The 19,350-nt window shown below is 43.5% G+C and overlaps 1 protein-coding gene and 1 pseudogene across 1 annotated transcript; both read right to left on the bottom strand.

Annotated features, from left to right (window-relative positions):
- Nucleotides 1-1,489: 1,489 nt before the first annotated feature.
- LOC112306091 (RNA-binding protein 39-like) lies at nt 1,490-9,874 on the bottom strand (annotated as a pseudogene).
- Nucleotides 9,875-10,818: 944 nt separating this feature from the next.
- On the bottom strand, nt 10,819-13,017 carry LOC112306090 (disintegrin and metalloproteinase domain-containing protein 20-like). Its single transcript, XM_053913120.1, has one exon. It carries the CDS (start codon nt 13,015-13,017, stop codon nt 10,819-10,821), a length of 2,199 nt encoding a protein of 732 aa, XP_053769095.1.
- Between the last annotated feature and the right edge of the window lie 6,333 nt (nt 13,018-19,350).

The raw sequence follows: 19,350 nt of genomic DNA, 5'->3' as shown, positions 1-19,350 counted from the left end.
TTAATTGGAAAGAAATTGTATGATTGGATAATAAAAGGCATAACATATGAAAACACTTGAAGAAATAGAAGAAAATAATTTGTTCTATAGTTGATTGTTTTTCAATGAATTTTAAAAAGCTAAATAACAAGAACTGTGCCCACTGAAGAAAGACTGTACATCACAGAGAGTTCATGCAAATTAAAGACTTGTAAAATGAGATATTGAGTGGAAATTATATACTTCATCTGAATAATGGATTCAATTGGGTAAATAAATTTAAATATCAATAGTAGCTAAAAAAGAATGTCTTTGGTTCTTTTTCAAGCTGTTAAATGGAACAAACTTCTGCTTCTGTTTAGAACCAAAAGACTTTATACTTTTTAAAAGGAGTTATGAAAAGGGACCCCTAGTACATTGTTGGTGGGAATGCAGACTGGTGTAGCCACTGTGGAAAACAGTATGGAATTTCTTAGAAAACTAAAAATGGAACTGCCCTTTGACCCAGCAATTCCACTGTTGGGATTATACCCTAAGAACCCTGAAACACCAATCCAAAAAAACCTATACACCCCAATGTTCATAGCAGCACAATTTACAATAGCCAAATACTGGAAGCAACCTAAGTGCCCATCAGCAAATGAGTGGATCAAAAAACTGTGGTACATTTACACAATGGAATACTACACAACAGAGAGAAAGAAGGAGCTCCTACCCTTTGCAACAGCATGGATGGAACTGGAGAGCATTATGCTAAGTGCAATAAACCAGGTGGTGAGAGACAAATACCGTATGATCTCACCTTTAACTGGAACCTAATCAACAAAAGAATAAAGCAAGCAAAATATAACCAGAGATATTGAAATTAAGAAAAACCTGACAGTAACCAGAGGGCAGGTGGGAGGAGATAATAGGAGGAGGGGGGAAGTGTTTTCAGAAACAACTATAAAAGACACATGGACAAAAGCAAGGGAGGGTGAAAGCAAGGGAAGGAGTTGGGTTTGGCTGGGGTGGGGGGAAAGTGGTAGGAGGGTACACACAGGCAACTGTAATTGAACAACAATAAAATATTTTTGAAGCCTTTTTTTGCCTTTGGCCAGTATGTGAGATGTTAATCAAACAGGCCATAAGCTGTATTGAGTTTCAATACACTAAATATGTATTTCAGAAACCTCTACTAAACAATTAGCTAATATCAACATTAGCAAAATGTGAAATGTAACTGTTGTGTAAAAAGTTAGGCTTCTGAAATGAAACATTAAAAACATCATATTCCTCTCTGCCTTTTTACATTAAACACATTTGTTCCCCTAGAGCTGTCCCTATAGATCTTTAATGTAATTTTCTACACGTACATTTAAAAGACAGAACTAGAAAACAACAGCTTTGTATACAGTGCGATTTGCTAGTTAGGGAGAATGAGCATAATGAGTTCCTGTTAACATTTTTATTTTTTCAAGGTAACAGGATTTGTATACAAATGACAGTAGACCCTTGACTCCTTAATTTTATCTAAATAAAAGATAACTCAAGATGAATTCTCAAGACAGAAACAGAGCTATGCACATAAGGGACTGTATCTTCCTTCATCATCTACTTGGAGCCAGTAGTTGTGCTGCTGTCATAGAATCAGGAAATAGGTTGTGATAAGTTGAAAGAAGTACATAAGCTGCTGTTATCATTTTACCAGCAAACCACCTGCCATGCAATGCATTAACAGCAGCAATGGCTGCAGCAATTGATGGGCACTTCACATACACATTGCCCAGAGCTGAATTTTTGTCAACATAAATGTGAATAACTCCTCCATGTTTGTGACATTCTTCAATCACATCATCCTAATCTCTGTATCCCTCTCAACTTCTTCTTCTGTTTGAGGGCTAAACATGTTAGAGAGTTGAAAACACTGTGTCACAAGAGGGTAAACAGAGGCAGCCACAGCTAAAGCCGAAGCTTCAGTCTGTTGAGAAAGTCTTGTTTGCAAACCTGCCACAGCACCAAATGCCAAAGAGCCACTCATTTGCAGAGCTTGCAGTGCTGCTGGTGGGATCTGCAAACCTGTACCCTCTGCAAGTCTTGCCATTAATTGGAGATGAAGAGATGTTCTCAAGTCAATCCAGTCCTTTCCAGTTCATCACTGTCCAAAAATGAGCTAGCACTGGAAGCATCAGTACATTCAGTCACAAGACCAACTTCCATTGGCCTTCCAGGTAGCTCAAATCCATTAGGTTGTTCCAAAGTTGTCTTGGCACATTCTGAATCAGAAAACATAATAAATCCATACCCTTTGGATCGATCTGTTTCACTATCCATCATGAACTGGATACTTTCCACCCTTCCAAAAGGCTCAAAGATCCCCTGAAGCATATCTTCAGTTGTGTTAAAGTGTAATGAGCCCACATAAAGCCTCACAGGTCCAACACTTCCCTTTTGTAGATTGCTAGCCATTGAAGCAGCTCTGTTTTTTTTTTTTTTCTGTCTGTGACACCTGTACTATATGATTGGCACTCCTAAAACCCGTTGGCCAGTTAATTCTACTGCTAGAGGCACTGAGCTAACATCAACAAACTCCACATAAGCAGTTCCTTTGGAACGTCTTGAATTTCTATCAGAAATCATCCTCACATCTCCAACCTTCCCTACTAGAGAGAAAAACTCTTCCAAATCCCTTGGCTAAATTCTTGCTGCCAACTGCAGGCATAAAACAGTCTTTATATCACTTTCCTCAGGAGTTAAATTATAAAATTATAAATAGGTTCCTTCACAGGGCTCTTGTCTTTTCTGAATGGACTTTCGCTTCTGGAGCGTCTTCTGCTTAATTTGAGGCTAAGAGGCAACACAATCTTTCCTCGGATGGTACTGTTAAATTTTGGTGCAGAGTAAGGACTTCTGTAGCGGCCTCTGAATCTGCCATCTCGACTTCTTGAGCGCCTCAGTCTCCTTTCTTTGCTTCTACTTTGCTTCCTTTCTCTCTCCCTGCTTCGATTCCTTTCACGACTACGACTTCTGCTCTAGCTTTTCCCCCCTCTTTTTGTTACGTTCTTCATGGCCCTTAGCACTGATCAACTTGTTCTCATCCTTCCTGTAAGGAGACCCAAGCATTGCTTCAATATCAATATCATCTGCCCTCCTCTCTTAACGCCTGTGCAGGCTTCTGGGCCCCTGTGGTGCTTGTATTTAGAAAGAAAGGAGCTGCTGCCACTGCTGGTGCTACAGTTAAAGCCTGTACGCCCAGGCCGTGGTACCACCCAGTCTTCGAGCTCCCGGGACAGATAAGCTCTAGCGAGTCTAAAAGAAACCATGCAATTAGAGAAGCCCGCTCCGGAGTGCAGGAAGGAGGCTTAGGTAGCTGGGGATCAAACCCTGCGACAGCGTTCGCAGCCTCCCTGAAGTGTTAGCCGCTGCTTAAAACTTTAGTTCTTACAATAAAGAATATTGGTTTTTACGGAATCAAGTGCCCAATTAAGAGAATATAACATGTAACTAGTTTTTTAAATATGGTATCTTTTCCATGTAGGCAGACACAGAAAAAAACTTTTTTTTTCCTTTTTAACCAACACAAGAGGAACGAAAAACATTATCTTTTAGCTTACTTTTGATATTTAGATTCATTTACCTAATTAAATTCATTATTCAGCTTAATTATATGATTTTCTCTCAAGACATCTTTTTTACAAAGTTTCTTTAATTTGCATGGACTCTGTGACTCTGTGATGTTCACAGTCTTTATGCAATGTGCACAGTCACTTGTAGTTGGCTTTTAAAAATTTGCCCTGGCTGGTGTGGCTCAGTGGATTGAGTGCCAGCCTGCAAATCAAAGGGTCACCTGTTGGATTCCCAGTGTAGGCCGCATGGCTGGGTTGCAGGCCAGATCCCCAGTTGTTTGGGGGGTATAGGAGAGGCAACCACACATTGATGTTTCTCTCCCTCCTTTCTCCCTTTCTTCTCCTCTCTAAGAATAAATAAATTAAATATTAAAAATAAATTTCATTCAGAAATAACCAACTTTAGAACAAATTATTTTCTTCTCTTGCTTCGGCAAGAGTTTTCTTTCATTTTACCTTCTGTTATCAAACAGTATAATTTCTTCCCAACTTAATTAGATTTCTTAATTCTTAGAATTGTTCATTTTAGTGGAAATGAATAGTAAGTAAATAGCATTATTTCAATTGGTACTTTTAAAAAATTTCACAGTTAAAAACACTATTTTTTTCATTGGAATACATATTCATAACTTCAAGAGACATACTTCAAATAAAGTACAAGTTATATTCATTAACACACCCAAATAAACTTTCTAGCTTCTCTGCATTAAGCAGCCAAAGTAGGCAAACTCAGGTCAATTAATATTTTAGTATTCTGTTACTTCAAATTGTCTAGATATTTAATGACTTTCACCATTTAATCTACCCAAACTCAAGTATTCCAAGTCACCAAAGACTTTGGAAAACTATAGATGTATAGTTAATATATAATTTATATAATATAAGAATAAAGTCTTTATTTATTATAGAAAAGTCTTATGAAAACTTTTCATAGTATTTCCTTCTATTTATTAGTTCTTAACATCTTTACAAAATTAAATGTCAATTGTCACCCAAGACATTTTCTGGACAAATTCTTTAACAGATAAATAATGTGATTATATCCCTACAAACCCAGGCAAAATAAACAAATATTTTATGTTAATAACTTTAAAACACAATTAAATTTAAGCAAGCCTTAATATCAATTATTTTTATACCACATGATCCTGAACAATAACATGTTACATAGTACAGTTTTTTACCATACATACAAACATAATTATTAATAATAGTAGCCAAGACAAGATTTATTTTTTATTTGTCCTTGACAAGTTTAAGGAGACTGGGTAGAGGCAGGGCAGATATAAGGCTTGGGTGGAAAGCATCTTGAGTTGAAAAGTGCCCTTTTTTCTCTTATATTGAAATGAAGCAGTGATCCCTGCTGTTTCTGCACACACACAGACATTGGGGGTGTCATTAATTTTCCCATTGTTCCTGGGACTACCACAGCTCCCATCCATTCAGGAGAAGGATTCAGAGTGTTTAAAAGACATGTCTTCTCATTTTTCTTGTTTCTGAGTTTATAGTCTGGGAGGGGAATGAGATCTTTTCCCCCTCTTTGAACTATCAAGTTAAATCCTGAGTAGAATCCTCATGATGTAACAACATGAAAGCTTGCACCAAAGAGATCTTATTCTATTTATCAGACCTTTGGCCAAAACAATCCCAATTAGTCATTGACTTATAGCTGTAAGTTGACCAGTCAGCTAAAATGTGACCTAATAGACTCCCTGCTGGCATTGGGATGCAGCTGCCCATTTCCAAACAAAAAGAAAAAAAACAACATGTAAAGCAAAGATGAACCTCAAAGAAATGAGTAATCTCAAACTACATCCTCTGAAAGGAGGGACTGGGGCATTAGCAAGAATGACCATCACATGTTTTAAACTGCTCAATTCCTAGGTGACAAATACAGAGGATTTTCTGTGTGAACAAAACAGCAAAGAGCAAGCTAAGTTCTCAAAATATAAGAAAGCAAAGAGAGGACAACTATAACCAAAATGTCACTTCAGACAATAGCTCTCACAGAGCTCGCAAACAGAACACATGAGAGCTTTCAGACAGAACAAATACTCAAAGCTTAGAAATTCATAATCCAGAGCACCAAAGCATGCTCCAAATCCCACGCCAGAGAACTGGGATTTTTCTTAGTACCTGAGTTGTGCCTACCACCTGCAGTTCCTATGGATTCCTATTGAATTCCAGATGGTTCAATGAACACAAATGGTGGGGCTGGGGGCCCCTGATTATTCACAACAAAGACTTTACCCAGTTTGGAGTCTATCAACTCCCCCACAGACCTGTTTCTTTTCCTCAGCAAAGCACTTAGAGGCAGCTGATACCTTGAGCTGGAGAGCAGGGAGAGTCCCTGAAAACTCTTGGCAGCTGCTGGGAAATTCCTGCAAATTATGTTACGAGGCCAGGCTGTCACGAGTAGCTGGGACCTTATGGATGTCCACTTTCTTCTATCCAGTTTGCCAAAAATTGTAACAAAGTGCAGGTCCAGTCGTCCACTGCTTCAAAAGCCTATATTCAAGAGGCAGTTGTTGTAAAGGAAAGTGGTTTGTTATAGGTGCCAAGAATCTGGAAGATGAGGGACTCTCATCTTAAACCCCATCTTAAAATCCCACTGCAGGAAGAACAGTTGGAGAAAAGAACAAAGAGGTCAAGGAGAGATGCTGTGGATGAGCAGGCAGTGTCCTTGCTGGTCCTGATATGGACCTTTAATGTCAGCATCCTGGAGGTGGACATGGTCAGTGCCAGCCAAATTCCTGCAGCTGGGAGATCTGCATCACCCAAAATTGTGGTCAAGGCCATTTCTTGTACAGCAACCTGGAATTGCTGGTGCTTGCGATATGCTCAAAACAAAACAAAACAAAAACTCAAAAACAAATAAACAAACAAACCAAAAAACATGTCAGTATGTGACTTACTTTTATCGGTTGTTCAGTACATCTTATTCTAATTCCATTTTATGCTATGTTAGAGTAGTAGTATACAGGTTTTATTCCCTGCTACACTGGCAACTTGACTATGAACAGCCATCCTCCAGGCCTGTGGGACAACAATATCTGTTGTTTATCAGCTTCCCCATCCATGGCACACTGTTATTGCAGCCAGAACAGTCTCACATGTGGGCTTCTGTTTGTCTTTTCCAGATTCTAGAACTGCATTCCTTGTCCCCTGTGACCTCTTCCTGCTTCTCCACAGACTGGAACACGTCACCTGACATCAGTGGTCATGTCACTTCCTTCTTCTCTTGGATTCTAATCACTCTCTGCCTCCTTCTAAAATAAGCACTTATCATATTAGGACCCACACAGATTACCTTGGGGAATCTCTGGGTTCCAGGATCTCTAAATTAATCAAACATTATGAAGTCTCATTACTGCATAGAATGCACAGGTACAAAGCTTAGTTCAGACAACCACAGCCAAAATTCTTTACTGTTTGTCATTACTGCTATGCAGAAGCACTCTGCCAATGGCCTTGTCTTGTTGTTGGAAACACACAGCCTCCCCATCAGGTCCATGAATGTATAGCTTCTCAGTGTCTCTGAGTCATATAGTGATAAAAATGCATCTTCTCACCACTCTGTCTGCTCTGTCTTCTTAAATGTATGGATAGTTTGGCACAAACATCAGCATGTGTGACTCCTTGCCTACAAGTTGCAACCTGTGATCTCTGTCCTAGGTGTGCACCTGTCTCCATCCCTGGAGGTTAGACTAAAATAGATACAGACACACATCCATGCTCCATTAGAGGAAAGGGGCCCTACACCCTCATGGGGCATGTCCTCCTCTTCCCTGGATTAGTTCCAGGGGAGCAGTAGTGCCAGTGGAGAGGGCACAGACTCAGACTATGAGCTCACAGTTACCAGATGTTGTGTCCTGGACATGCCCAATGCCTGCTTAGGATTCTGTGTTTAGTTATTGAAATGCTATCATGACCACCTTCCCTAGGCCACACACCTGCACAAAGGCACAGAACACTCTGCAGGTCTCCAATACCGGAGTTCCCTATAACGTGTGTCCCCAAACTCCCTCCTTCCTGTCTGTGGGTGCTACTTGCATTACTGCCTCAGCTCTGTCTCCTATCTCCCTCCCAATCCATGCAAAAAATCATCTTCCATGAAACTGGTCCCTTATGCCAAAAAGATTGGGGACTGCTAACTTGTATAATAGAAGGACATGAAAATATGGACCTGTGGTGAACTCCATCCTGCAGAGCTCTCCCAGCTGCCACAGATGAGAATAAATCTACCAAGACATGATATGCTTGGGGAGAAAAAGCTGGCCAATCTCTAAGAGGAGAAGGATCTTGAACACCTCATTCCATGGGCTTTTATAGGGTTTAGTTTGCATAGGAATATGGGGCGTATACATCAAGCACATCAATCATTGTCAGGCACTAATGATCAAGAAATACATAATATTCAAAGAACTAGAAGTGCTTATTCTGAGTCAGGGTCAGATAGATGGAGTGACACAAAAGGGCCATAAAACTTTGGGAAACAAACTCATTTTATGCTTGAGGTCTAAGCTAACATAGATTAACCTAATGGTTTTCTTAGCAAAGCAGGACTCACAGGACTTCATGCATTCTTTTTCAGGCCTGATTGTCCTTGGGAGCCACCTGTAATAGTACAGGGCTCTGCCCCCTTTATCTGGCATTCTTTCAGGCTTGAGTCAAGCCAGGGAAACAAAGTAGCCAAGACAGTAGGAGACTTCTTGTAGTGGAATGAGAACTCAGTCTACCACAAAACCAAGGGGTGAAGGTTCATCACCCCTTTTCTACAGTCCCTTAAGTACTTCCGTGATGGACCCTTCATGACTGTGCCTGTATTAGGTTGTTCCTCCTTTGAGGAATCTTACCCATCATTGGCTAAGCAGTCATCCACCCGGACTGAGCAGGGGGATATGAGAGAGGAGATAAGTTTTTGTCTCCTTAGTGATTTATGTCCCTAAGACCTTCTTACTCAGCCTCGGCCATGGGGGGTTACAGCTTCTGAAACCAGGCATGGAAGTTCCCAACAGCGAACCTCTGCTCATGAAAAACAGTCCATTCCCAACCCTCGCAACTCTGGGAATGTAGCCTAGCCCAAGATTTCCAGCTATTGCCAGCCCCTGGTAAAGAAAGAATACAGAGGACTCACCATGCAGTTTGAGTTCATGTGGGTTTTCTTTGTTGCTATTTTAAGATATCGTTTAGGAAGAACAGGAGACACTGAGTTTGTGAGTGGATATAACTGAGAGGAACAACAGATGGGTGCCAGTTTCCTGAAGTGATGTCTGTGTTCACAGGAGTCTAGTGTGAGGTGCAGATGGTGGAGTCTACGGAGGCTTGTTCCAGCCAGGGGGGTCGCTGAGACTCTCATTTGTGGCCTCTGGATTCACCTTCAGTAGCTCCCATAAGCACTGGGTCAACCAGGCTCCAGAGAAGGGGAGGGAGTGGGTTCGTAGAATGAACACAGATGGAAATATCACATGATATGCCAACTCTGGGAAAGGCTTATTCAACATCTCCAGAGACAATGGCAAGATCCTTCAAATGATCAGCCTGAGAGCCAAGGACACAGCCACATATTACTGTGTGAGAGTCACTGTGACAGAAAGTCAATGTGAGCCCAGACTCCAATCTTACTGAGGGAGACAGGAGGGTGGGGCTGCAGGACTTACTCAGGACACCAGGGGGCTCTCAGGAGCCAGAGCACAGAGATCAGCAACAGGGGCAGGAGAGGGCCTGGTGGGGGGAGCAGGGATTTCATCTCAAAGCTCTCAGCTGCATCCAGGGACATTTGTTCCTTCTGTGTGGCTCTGCCTTGCCCATGTGGCTCTCAGTGCAGACAACAAAGGAAGAAGTGAGATTGTCTGTTTGCAGATGAGATTCTCCCCTGTGCCTGCGGACCTTTCTTTCACCACATTCCCGGTTGTCCTTTTTCCCCTTGGCAATGAACCACCTCCAGGGCTCTTGTCTTTCCCATGGTTGGAAATGTTTCCAACAAAGAGGAAACCAGCTCTGCCCAGACCCCTGTGTGCTGAGCTCAGCCTCCACTCTCCCAACATGCACACAATGTCCTCACATGTGTCCTTCACTCTGACATTCACACATTGCCCCACTGGGATTGTGATCACCCCCCAGGACCTCCACCCATCAGATCTCTCTCCTCTCTGCCACATGCTCTGTCTTGCTGGGCATTGACTCCCCATTACCCCTACGTGATTAGTCACAGATGGGAAGTTTAAATTATGTGGACAGTCATGTGTCTCAAATTCACCTCCTAATGTCCGCTGAATTTGTCTGTCCATCACGGACTCCCCTGGTCCTTACATTTGTGGGAATTTTTGGCTTTTAAATTTCCGTAGGATGTGCCTGTGCTGCATGGAGGACATATGTAATTTTAAATGTCAATGAAAGTTTTATTTTCATTAATTTTACATCATATTGTAAACTACTATTTTGTTGGAAGGTCTTCAGATACCGAGGGAGACTGGCTGTCCGGCCATGCAGGCCTGTTGTGAAAATGGTGTCTGGCACTCACATGGCTCATGCTGCACATGCTGTGCCCTTCTCTGAAAGGTGCAGGTGAGGAGATGGGGCATGACCGTGTATGGGCTCCCTTGGGGGGTCAGAGGCACTGACAGCCACATTGCTTCTTTTGGGGCTGACTGTTACCAAAGGATTGTAGCCTCAGCATGGGGAAGTGTGCTCTCTAGGGTGACACTGGTGTCACTAGGCAGTTAGTGGGCCACACTCACCCCACCACCCACAGACAGGCCAAGGGGAAGCATGTCAGGTTGGTTGGGAGGAGCACACCATTGTCCTGAACCTGAATTGTTAGAGAAGAAGAGGTGCCTACAGACTGAGGATGGCCTCAGTCTGGAGGAGCAGGACTGCAGTGACCCATCAGGAAGTGGCCCTGAAGGAATCTGTGGCAATTGTCCCTAGTCCTGTAGCCAGTGGCCACAAGTTCAGACAAGATGCTGAGCATGTCTCCTCTCCAGGCTGGAGTTTCAGGCCCAGAGGGTCCTGAAAAGCTCACAAAATCTGTACAGACACCATCATGTGATGTTCAAGGTTTATTTTGGAGGGCTGGTGGGAAAATGCCCACTCCTCTTATGTCCCTGTGATGTACAGCAGGTCCCCTGAGCACATGGAGGAATGTAAACATCAGCTCTACAGCTGGTTGTGGTGATTTTTTGCAAATGTGTCTTCTATATTGTCTATAGTTTCATAGGGGTAAGAAAGCTGCTTAGTTTTTATCAGGTGTCACTTCCTTGACTGTAGTGGTCTTGATGGTTCTCACGTTGGTGGCCACTCCAAAAAGGAGGGCAGCTATGAAGGCATACATGCGCCCAAAGACCACCCTCAAGTACACCACAGACATGTCACTTTGCCTCACTGACCGCATTCTTCTTGGAGGGGGTCCGCTGTCGACACTCCCTCCAGCACCTTTGTGGATGCACTGGGGAGGGTCCCAGCCTACGTGGCAGTGGCAGTTCCTTTTACTGTTGCAAATTCCCCTGAGGTTGCATTTGGAAGGGTGGCAGTCATAGTTTATGGCAGCCACAGAGCCACTGCATATACTGTTGTTGCAGAAATGCCCACCACCACAGGGTGTACCAGGTCTCACATGACCAACATCAGTCGTGTATGACCCAATGTGTAAATCCACCCCAAAACATAAGTACCTCTCTATCACGGACTGATGGAATCCAACGTGTTCTTGCAACCTAGGCAGATGCGTGACATTGGTACACTGTAAGCGTCCACATTGAACATCAGTGTCAGCACAACGCATTAATTGGGAGCGACTATCACTTGTACACTGTCCAAATCGGTTTCCCCTTGTATTCATCCTGTAGCAGGCATCTGGACCATTCACTGCGCCTTCACCAAAGATCTCCTTGCAGTGCATAGTGCGGTCAGTACAATTTCCATGATAGCAGTAGCCGTCTTCACTACAGGGGGTTCCATCTTGTATATAAACATCTTCAGGGCAGGTGAAGGTCTGCCCAATGCAGTACTCTGGAAGGTCACATATGTTCTGGATTGTCCTGCAGAGTGTCCCCGGAGGTGAGTAGGTGCAGTTTGTGCAGCACCTGCCTGAGTTACAAGCACTTCCAGGTGTAAAGCTGCAGTCACTTGTGCAGCAGGGGTTGCTGTAACACTGCTTGAAGGAGCCACAGTCACACTGCTCTCCGTCATCCACCACAGAGTTTCCACATAGAGCCAGTGTCAGGCTTCTATTGAAATACTGAACGTCACTGTCAAGTGTACAGTGTGGTCTAACAAATGTAATTATATTTCCTGCATCATTCATGGAACAGTTACTGAAGGCATCTGTGATCATAGGGTACCTTTGCATGATGCAGGAGGCCCTTCTCTGGCAAGAACAAAAGTCCGTATCATAATACAGACCAAAAGTTCTCCCAATTAAATGGGTGGCTATAATTGATAACAAAAAATAATGTCTCGACAGAACACCCAGCATGAGGAGATTTGTGTTTTTGCACATACCATATATGGTTGGATTAATATTAACTTCATGGGGCCCATTTCTAATCATAATTAAGCTTGTATGTGGCTTAAGAGGATTATAAATGTTATTTATATAATGGCCATGAAATGGACTCCCTGGTACCCTATAGTTGTTCATGGCGGTTGGATCTCTCACATTATAAATGATGAGGGAACTGATGTAGTACCTTACATTAATACCTTGGAACATAGAGTCAATTAAACTACCTAGACTTACCAGGAATTTGGCACATTTTGACACATTGTTGTACTGAGTATAAACTGAATTGGAACTTATAAGACATCCTTTGAAAAATCCTTGGTGGCCTGCATACACCTTACTGCTGAGCCTGGAGGCTGCACTGGCATTCACTTGAGAGAACCTTGAGCGCCTCTCTTCTTTGTACTTCAGTGTATACATGGGTCCTGTGGCATTGGTGTCTGCCACTATCTGAGAAACTACGTGTTCAAACCTTTGGGAATCCTTGAGGGGTTTGATTTCATAGGCAAGGTCATCCAACTTCATCATACCTATCAGGCCTCCATAGCAGGTGTCCATGGTGACTGTAGAGAGAGGAACCTCCTCCAGGTAGCCAAAGTAGTAACAGTCAAGAGGGACAAAGGGGTAATCCACCTGCATGGCCCCCTGGTCATCCTGAGTCATCATCACCAGATGTTGGGGCCAAAACAGTTTCTTGCGCCGCATGTGGATGACATGTCTCTGGCCCCCAAAACTCAAGCTATAGGAGAGCCAACCTGGTGTTTGAATCCCTTTGCCATGGTGCAGCTCCTTCCGTGGAATCACCACCTCGGAGGAGATGTAGTACCATGATGGACGACCCTGAGAATGCTGGGCTGGAGCCAGCACCACCCAGAGCCCAAGGAGCAAGAGGGGCATCCTCAGGGTGACCAAACCCTCTGACCGTTTCATGTCTCCACATGGGGACAACTGTCAGGGGGAAAGGAAAAAGGAAGGATCCTCAGAGAAGCCAGGTCCCAACCATCTGCCAAGGACACTTACTACCAAGGAGATAGTGACAGAGAATCTACCCAGGGAGGGTCCACTGAGGGGGCTAGGTAACAATGACAGGGTGTGGCAGAGGGTGGGGCTGGACATGAAGTCAGCTGGGAAGTCAGTGTGAGTCCAAACACAAACCTCCCTGAGGGAGACAGGAGGGCTGGGCTCAAGAGACATGAGGTACTCAGGAATACCAGGAGATAGATATCAGTGTCCCTCAGGAGTGTTCAGGAGCACAAGTGACATCAGTGTCACCAGGGGGCTCTCCCAACACCAGGAGGCACTCAGGAACAGCAGAGACATCAGTGTCACTAAATGGAGTGGTCCAGCTCAGAAGCTGCTTCCTAGAGGGGTTGCAGAAGGGCTTCCTTTTGGGGTCAATGACTTCTTCTCCTCCTATTGCGTCCGGGGGCAATTTCAGCTTTCTTTTATGTGTCTTTAATTTCTTCCATTCTCTGCAGGCAAGAACATAGGAAGTAACTGTGGTTGCCTTCTCATCTAGTCCTCATTGTCACCCTATGGCCATACAGTCTGCTTTTCCTGGCTGACAAACATGTTAGGAATTCTCACTGTGCCCTGAATGAGAATGATTCTCCCACACTCCAGTGCAGTGCTGAGGCAGTGATTCTGAATCTATGTGCTGAGTCACACTCTTTTCTTCACACAGTGCAGACCATCCCACGTGAGATTCATCAGCCCCATGCTTTCTGTCCTGTAAGGATCCCTGTCCTCTTTGGGGGCAGTGAGCCACTTGCCTCTCCCCCGCGTGCCTGAATTTTGATGCTCAGAGTTTAACCCCTTCTGTCACTGCCATCAGTGTCCTGGATGGGGGAACACTGAGCCTGGGAACAGACCCAGCTCTCAGTGTGTCCCCAAGACAGAGGCAGGAGGCCAGCACAGAGATGGAACCCTGTCACAAGGCTGCTAGGAAGCATTTTGAGCAGGTCTCTGAGCACGGTCCTGGGGGATAAGACCTACGAGGGTCTCAGCTTCACATGCAGAACTCACGTGGATCACGAGAACTACCTGGGTGTGGACCTGATCCCCGCCCACCCTCTCTTGTTCATCCAGGATCCCCAGAAACCCACCTCATCATCATCCCCTGTCCTCTACTCTCCAAACACTCACTAAATCTGCCCTAGGTATGAAGCCCCATGTGACTGGGTTTCTTCTCTCTCCTTTCCAGCCCTGGTACATTGTACCTTAAACACAACACCCCTCATCCCCTCATGTCCATCTCCTATGTCAGTCCCTCCATGAGAACCCAGGGCCAGTTATACTCAGGTGACCTGAAGCTTGAATCAGCCACCCTCTGAGTCCATGTTCAGCACACACATGTGTATCCATGTCACTCAGACACTACTGCAGGAAAGGCCTGTTTCAGTTGGGGACAGAGCTGACTAGTGATCTCAAAGCACCTGCAGCAATGCACACAGGCGCTGAGAGAATCTCCGGGTGGCCCCCTGAGTTGAAGAGCATCATGCTGGACAAGCCTGTGAGCAGGTGTGGTCAGAAAGCAGTCAGAGAAAGGCTGGGTGTCCTGTGGCCAGGGCTGGGAGTAATGCCTAACAGATATTCACCTTTGAGAAGTCACACTTTGTGGTCATGTCCTTCATGTCAGTGTCCAACCCCAGAGTTTCCTGTAGAGTGGGAGGACATGCAAATAGAACCCCTCAGCTCATGGAAAGCAACCCAGCCGCAACCCTGCAGCTCTGAGACAACAGTCCAGCCTGGGATTCCCAACTGTTGCCAGTCTCTGCTCAGGACAGAACACAGACCACTCACCATGGGGTTTGAGTTCAGCTGGGTTTTCCTTGTTGCATTTTTAAGGGGTAATTCATGGAGCATTAGAGGCACTGAGTATGTGAGTGGGTATGACTGAGATTAACAGTGGGCAGGTGACAGTGTCCTAACCAACATCCTTGTGTTTCCAGGTGTCCAGTGTCAGGTGCAGCTGGTGGAATCTGGGGTAGACTTGGTGCATCCTGGAAAGTCTCTGAGAGTCTTCTGCTTGGCCGCTGAATTCAACTTCATTAGATACCATGAACTGATACCGCAGGCTCCCAGGAAGAGCCTGGAGTGGGTCTTATACGTTAATAGTAGTGGTGGTACCACAAGTTTTGCCAACTCTGTGAGGGGCCTATTCACCATATCCAGAGACGAAGTGAAGAATGAACTCTGCCTACAAATGAACAGTCTGAGAACCTAGATCAGGGCCATGCATTACTGTGGAAGAGACACTGAGAGGAGAAGTCAGTGTGAGCGCAGACAGAAACCTCCCTGCAGTAAGGGCTGTGATGACTAGTATGTGAACTTCACTCCAGGAAGCAGTTATTGATCTTGCAATTGATTTTTCTCCATCAGAATTATTGGATGAAGAACAACTGCAATGTGCCTTCATTTGGAACATTTGTGACATCCATTACACTAATGATAGAGATTTATTTAACTCATCAGATCACTGTGAACATTTGCTTAGAAGGATGTTCTCTTGATGCAATCCCAAGTGTGATAATGCATGATAATGACAAGATCAACACAGAAGATACATATGCAGGAACAAGAGATGGGCTGGAATGGGTTTGCTGAATGAATTCTGATGGAAGTACCACATACTATGCCAAGTCTATGATAGATGATTCACTGTCTCTGGAGAGAATGGCAAGAACACACTGTGCCTCCAAAGGAACAGCCTGAGATCTGAGAAGAAAACTGTGTATGACTATGACAAAGAGAGTGAAGGGAAATCAGCATGAACCCAGTCTCCAACCTCCCTGAAGAGAGGCTGTGACCACCAGTAATTGCTCTGGGCTCCTGAACACAAGGACTATTCCAGGAGAATGTGCAGTAGGATGTTTGGGCTGGTTTCCTGTGCGGGTTCCTCTTCCTGTAACAGTTTCCTTCAGGGAACCTTTCTAGATTTCTGTTTCTGTGCACGCCTTTAAAGTCTCTGATTTAGAAAAGTCTGTTGTAAAGTAAAACAACAGTCTCTCATGTCTCTTTCAGACACTGTTATTCCAAATTCCAGAGAATCATCACACATTCTGACCCACATCAGCTGAATCTAACCAGAAGTTCTGCTGGACCCAACAGTGAATACTAGCCCTGCACAGCTCAGTATCCAAGCCTGTAAGAAGCAGGACACATGCATGCTGGACAGCAGGTACCAGAGGGAAATGAACCCAATGCAAGAGGAGAAAGACTCCCAGTAGTGATGGTGATTGATATAGCATCATGGTCACAGTACGAAGAGCAGATGACACCACACAGAAGCAGAGCAACTCACTGCATCATGATATGTTCATGCTGAGAACAAGCAGGCACACCAAGGGGACATGGAGCATTCATCACTCACATAGTTGAAATCTCTGGGAGGGATAGGAAAGGCAAGTCCCATCCCTTCAGCAAGTCAGATGGGCTTTGACAGAGCCAGGAAAGGAGGCACACTCAGGGCTTTTATTTTGTCGAGGTGGTGGTGGAGGGGCAATTCTTCTTACAGGGGTTTGTGTGGTTTCAATCTCCTAATAACATCTAAAGTAGAGACCCAGCATCTCTTATCAGATTTCCTCATGTGGGGCGGATAGAGAAGAGGATGGAAGAGTCTTCATTTGTAAGCAGTGAAAATGTAAAATAAAATAGAGTCTGTCTACCTATTCCACGTAACAACTATAAAAAGTAAGCAAGAAAAAAAAAATAAGTGGTCACTTAGTGGGGACATCTACCACTTCTATAGAAACTGAGAAGAACAGTTATAAGTAATCAAATGGTGGTGATGATGGTGGTGGTGATGGCAGAATTGGATAGGGGTCTTTTCACAACGTTTTAGATGCAGCCTGTTCCCTATCCAAGGTCCTCCACTCTGTGGAAGGCCTTGGGTCAATTTACAGGTGGAGTCCTTGTGATTGTAATCTCCCAGGGTCATATAAAGAGGAGGCACCTGATTTATTTTCACATAAAGGATCATGGTGTGTGGACACCCACCATGTATACAGAAAATAATAAGAATGGTTATAAGTAAGGAAATGATAATGATGACAGTGATGACCGTGATGATGATGATGATGGTTATTTTGAAGATGATGGTGATGGTGATGTGATGAGGATGATGATGGTAATGATGGACTAAGCAGTGTTCTTTGTGCAATGAAACTATTGGTCCTCATACTGACACACCATCTCCACTGAACCACCAGTCAGGGGTGTCCTTTCTTCCCTGTAAATGTTGAGAAATTTCATAAATGGAGTCCCTGTGGATTATTCAACTTGGGTGATTCATGGTGTGACCAAAGGAGTAAAAATTCAAAGGTGTCAACTCCTATCCAGGGCCTGTGGCATTGTCACCCAATGTAACAGAGACACTGTGAAAATGTGAATGTGGGTAATGAGGAATCTTTCTGCGCTCATGTTCCTTTTTTGTGCTCTTTTCCACCTACAGAATCTTAAGTAGTTATATTTTTAACAAACTCCTGTTTATAATTATTTAGGTATTCTCTAAAACGTTTTAAATCTGTCTGTATCTTGTCTTGTACTTACTTCTGGATCCTCAATTAAAAAGTTTTCAAACCCACATGTTTAGTAATACTCTGTTCATTAAAATAAGCATATTTCTATATATGACTCAAACTAAGTCCAGCGTCTTCCCCGTAACCAGTTCTAAAATCACTTCCAGATTTGTGGGTAAGTTTTCCAGCTTGTCTCCACTCCCCTGGTACCAGAGCATGTCCTAGTCCATGTGGCTGCTGTAAGCAATGAACATGAAGAATGGAAGCTGACCATTTTTCTAAGGAGCATTTGTAAAATCACCCAGTGAAAGACCCATTAAATAAAATAGTAATGAATTGACCTTTATCAAAATCAAAAATATATATTTGCCCAACCAACACACCAAAATTCTATCAATGGCATTAAAAGACAAGCCTAGACAGGAACAATATATTTGCAACATATATGTCTGATGAAAGAAAGTGTTTATCACTCATTAATAATTTTCTATGCTACGTGAGAGAGACCACCACCTTCTGATCCCAGTGACCATCCCTAGAAACAGCAATGGGGGAGGCTGGGAGTGAGGGGTTGAAGTTGCCTTTCTGTGATCAAATCTGTGGTAGGAACTCTCCCTCTGAACCCCAAAATCAATGACAACACTAGACTGAGAAAACAGGTGGATAAATCCGCTGCCATAATCATGTTTGCATTTGAAGATAATTATAGGCATTCATACTTATGCTTTTAATTGACAGTCTTTTTTCCAGGTACAAATGTGATTATTTCTGATGTGATTAATTTGGAGTCTCTTCAATGTGCCCTGGGTTTTCATAAGGGAAGAGTTTCCACAGGGAGCTGTCCATACCATCACAAAACTTCCAACATCAAGAATCAAGAATGTCCCAGCTGCCTGTACTTGGGTGGTAGACACTCAGATCAAAATTCCATCAAAATGTAGCAATATTATACTGCACATGGTGGTACACTTTTTATATTATACTTCAAACTAGAAATTATGTGAACATTAAATTATAATGTAAAAGTTTGGAAATTGTGGATATACTAGACTGTTAGGATCCAGAAAGTGTGAAAAAATGCTAATAAAACTTTTAAATTCTGTTTGAAATATGCATGAGAATTTAAAAGTGTCATCTACTTATTTAGTCCACTATTTCATCTTTTTTAACTTAAATCATTTTTATTATTATTCCACTGCAGTTGTCCCAATTTTCCCCCTTTGTCCTCCTCACCTGCACCTTTATTACACTGTTAATTACTACACTGTTGTCCATGCTGGTGAGTCACTCATACATGTTATTTGTCTAGCTCTTTCCCCTTCTTTCCACCATTATCCCCATCGCCCCTCCTCCTGGCCACTGTCAGTCTGTTCCATGTTTCCATCCCTGGGGTTCTATTCTGTTCATTAGTTTACTTTGTTTATTAGGTTCTGCCTATAGGTGAGATCATGTGGTATTTCTCTTTTACTGAATGGCTTGATTCACTCAGCCTGATATTCTCCAGTTCCAGCCATGCTGTCACAAAGGATAGGGGTTCCTTCTTTCTTTCTGCTGCATAGTATCCCATTGTGTAAATGTACCAGTATTTGATCTACTAGTTAATGATGAGCAGTTAGGCTGTTTCCACCTCTTGGCTATTGTGAATAATGCTACTATGAACATAGGGGTGCATAGGTTCTTTTGAATTGGTTATTTGGATTCTTAGGGCATATTCCCAGCAGTGAAATTGCTGAGTCAAAAGGCA

Source organism: Desmodus rotundus, chromosome 10, assembly GCF_022682495.2.
Source record: "Desmodus rotundus isolate HL8 chromosome 10, HLdesRot8A.1, whole genome shotgun sequence".
NCBI classification, from domain to species: Eukaryota; Metazoa; Chordata; class Mammalia; order Chiroptera; family Phyllostomidae; genus Desmodus; species Desmodus rotundus.
This window is presented reverse-complemented; position numbering and strand designations above follow the sequence as displayed.